Genomic DNA, 2,500 nt, shown 5'->3' with positions numbered 1-2,500 from the left:
AGAATATTTCGTATGGACTGACGGTTTGCGCCGAAAGGACCGCCGTTTGCAGTGCCGTCGCCAAGGGTTACCGGAAGTTCCGGGCAATCGCCATCAGTGCAGAGATGGGGCAGAGGTTCGTGGGCCCGTGCGGCGCGTGCCGCCAGACTCTGGCAGAGTTCGGACTGGACTGGGAGGTTTACCTGACTATGCCCAACAAGATTTACATGAAGACCACCGTCGGCAAACTGCTTCCGGACAGTTTTAATCCTGAATGGGTTACATTCACTTAAGGCTTCGCCGCTATCACTTATGCTGTACACATGCATCTCATCTTCATGTGCTCTGTTTTCACATACAAAAAAAAAAAAAAAAAAAAAAAAACGTAAGTTTGCCATTATGTAAATCGTACAGAAAACGTAATTGATGACAAAGTAAGAAATTATTTGGAAATGCTAACAATAATTATTACATTCGAAATGTAACTGTGCGATATAATGTGAATATGCTGATTATAACGCTGACAATAATGGCAAAAAGGGCGTTAATAGTTGAAATTGTTAAATTTGTAATAATGATTAAATGGCATTAACAAAAATGACGGTAAAGAAAACAAGCTTAATACTTGGACTGATAATAATGGTACTCTAAGCATTCAACTATGTCAAGCATCAGGTCCATGGTGTCGTATTTACACCCAAGCAGAAAAATATTAACAACATTAATAATGATACTTATGATTATATTTACATAAATTGTAGTTGTAACCATGGCCCCAGTAATAAGTTTATTTGAATCAGACTGGACAGCTTCTTTTAAATGATATTACCCTGCAATTCAAGAAACAAGCAACAGTTTTGCCAGTGATGACCGTGACCCGATTACGACAGGGACCAACACTCCACTGCCGAACACAAAGGCTGCGTGTTACTGTTCAGGTTCTGAGAGTGTGGATGACGAGGAAGAAAACGTGCAGATGTTCCCTTTGTATGCCTATGTAAATACGTCTGACATTTTGATTTTGAAACCTATTTTTAACTGTGTGTCATTACAATAAAAGTGTCATTTAAAGAGTTTTATTGCTTGATTATCGCATGTAACTACGGGCAGTAGCTAGGAGAGAGAGGGAGATAGAGAGAATGTGCGCGTGTGTTCGTGTATGTGTGTGTGATCAAGAAATAGCCATCCTCATTAAAGATTTCAATCACTTTTCTTTTTTTCTATGTGGCACTACACAAACGGATTAAACGCAGTATTCCAATGTAAATAAATCAAATGCAGAGATGATAAAAAATATGACTACTTATCTACGCAAACTAATTAACACATGAAATGTGATAGCAGTTTAGATGCATGTGCAAATACATATTTCCAGGCTCAAAGTGGTAAATTTTCTGCAGGTAGATTTACATATCTGTACATGCGTTGGCACGCTATGGTTTTTCCCCCCTGTAACTGATAATCTGTCAGCCTTGCATTCTGACAAGACAACTCGTCAAAGTTGTTCTGTAAAACTAAACTGTTAATTTAGAAAAAAAAAAACTATGGTAGTTTCACTGAATGAAAAGTTCTCTTAAAAAATATATTATTGCATCATCGTTCAAAAAGCAAAGAATGTGTTCATTATGATGTTTGTTTAATCGGTTAGCTTAGTGACGTATGAATTATATATCGACCTCAGTACGCCACGAAAGATAATCCCATATCAAAGTTTGATCCAGACCTTAGTGCGCATGTACATTGGCAATGTCCAGGATCAGCTTTTATTACACCTCTGAAGCAACATTAACTTTTAAGTTCAAATTTTAACCCTAAATATGCGCAGAACGAGCCAGTTAATCTCACCAATCATGGATTGACACAACGATGTCAGTTGCGATAACTGAATTTTCATGTCAAGGATGTTTGCGAAAATTCATTATGAATTATGATAAGTTGTGGGATATTCAAACTATAGATATAACCTTCAACAGTGAAGCGAAAAACAAAAAGAAAATTTCACAGAGAATTCCAGACTACAGACACTGAAAATGCATTTTTTTTCCAGTTTGGGAAAACATTATTTTCTTATGCAATATTCTGATAGCATAAAAAAGAAAGTTTTTAATAACAACTTTTAGGTTTCAAATTCTAAGAACAAACTTTTTGATTCTTTAGACTTGTGAACTGCAAAACACGAGGAAATTTGTTATCCTGATCCTCGCTGCCAACATCCTGAGAAAGGCACCATGCCCGTGGCTCTCGATCACGCATGAGGAAGAGGTGTCGGAGAAAACCCGAATATGAATTGATGTTTCGAATATTTTCTGTTTGCGTGTCACCTCCGGTTAAATTGACTATAAACTTCAAAGTTTATTTTCAAGCCAGTTTTATATCTCATTTGTACTGACATAGATATGCTTATGTAAAACAGCGCTAGCTGTTTTTTTACATAAACATATCTCTTTCACTCTCTCTCTCTCTCTCTCTCTCTCTCTCTCTCTCTCTCTCTCTATATATATATATATATATATATATATAT

At 36.6% G+C, this 2,500-nt stretch overlaps 1 protein-coding gene across 1 annotated transcript in view; it reads left to right on the top strand.

The window, feature by feature from the left end:
- Positions 1–1,053, top strand: part of LOC113826646 (cytidine deaminase) — a gene marked incomplete at its 5' end in the record, with an annotated part of 1,185 nt that extends 132 nt beyond the window's left edge. Inside the window, 1 exon segment of the mRNA XM_027379539.2 lies at positions 1–1,053. This exon segment is cut by the window's left edge and continues 132 nt beyond it. Within this exon segment, the coding sequence (XP_027235340.2) occupies positions 1–272 (272 nt within the window).
- Between the last annotated feature and the right edge of the window lie 1,447 nt (positions 1,054–2,500).

This window comes from Penaeus vannamei, chromosome 1, assembly GCF_042767895.1.
Source record: "Penaeus vannamei isolate JL-2024 chromosome 1, ASM4276789v1, whole genome shotgun sequence".
In the NCBI taxonomy this organism is placed as follows: domain Eukaryota; kingdom Metazoa; phylum Arthropoda; class Malacostraca; order Decapoda; family Penaeidae; genus Penaeus; species Penaeus vannamei.
This window is presented reverse-complemented; position numbering and strand designations above follow the sequence as displayed.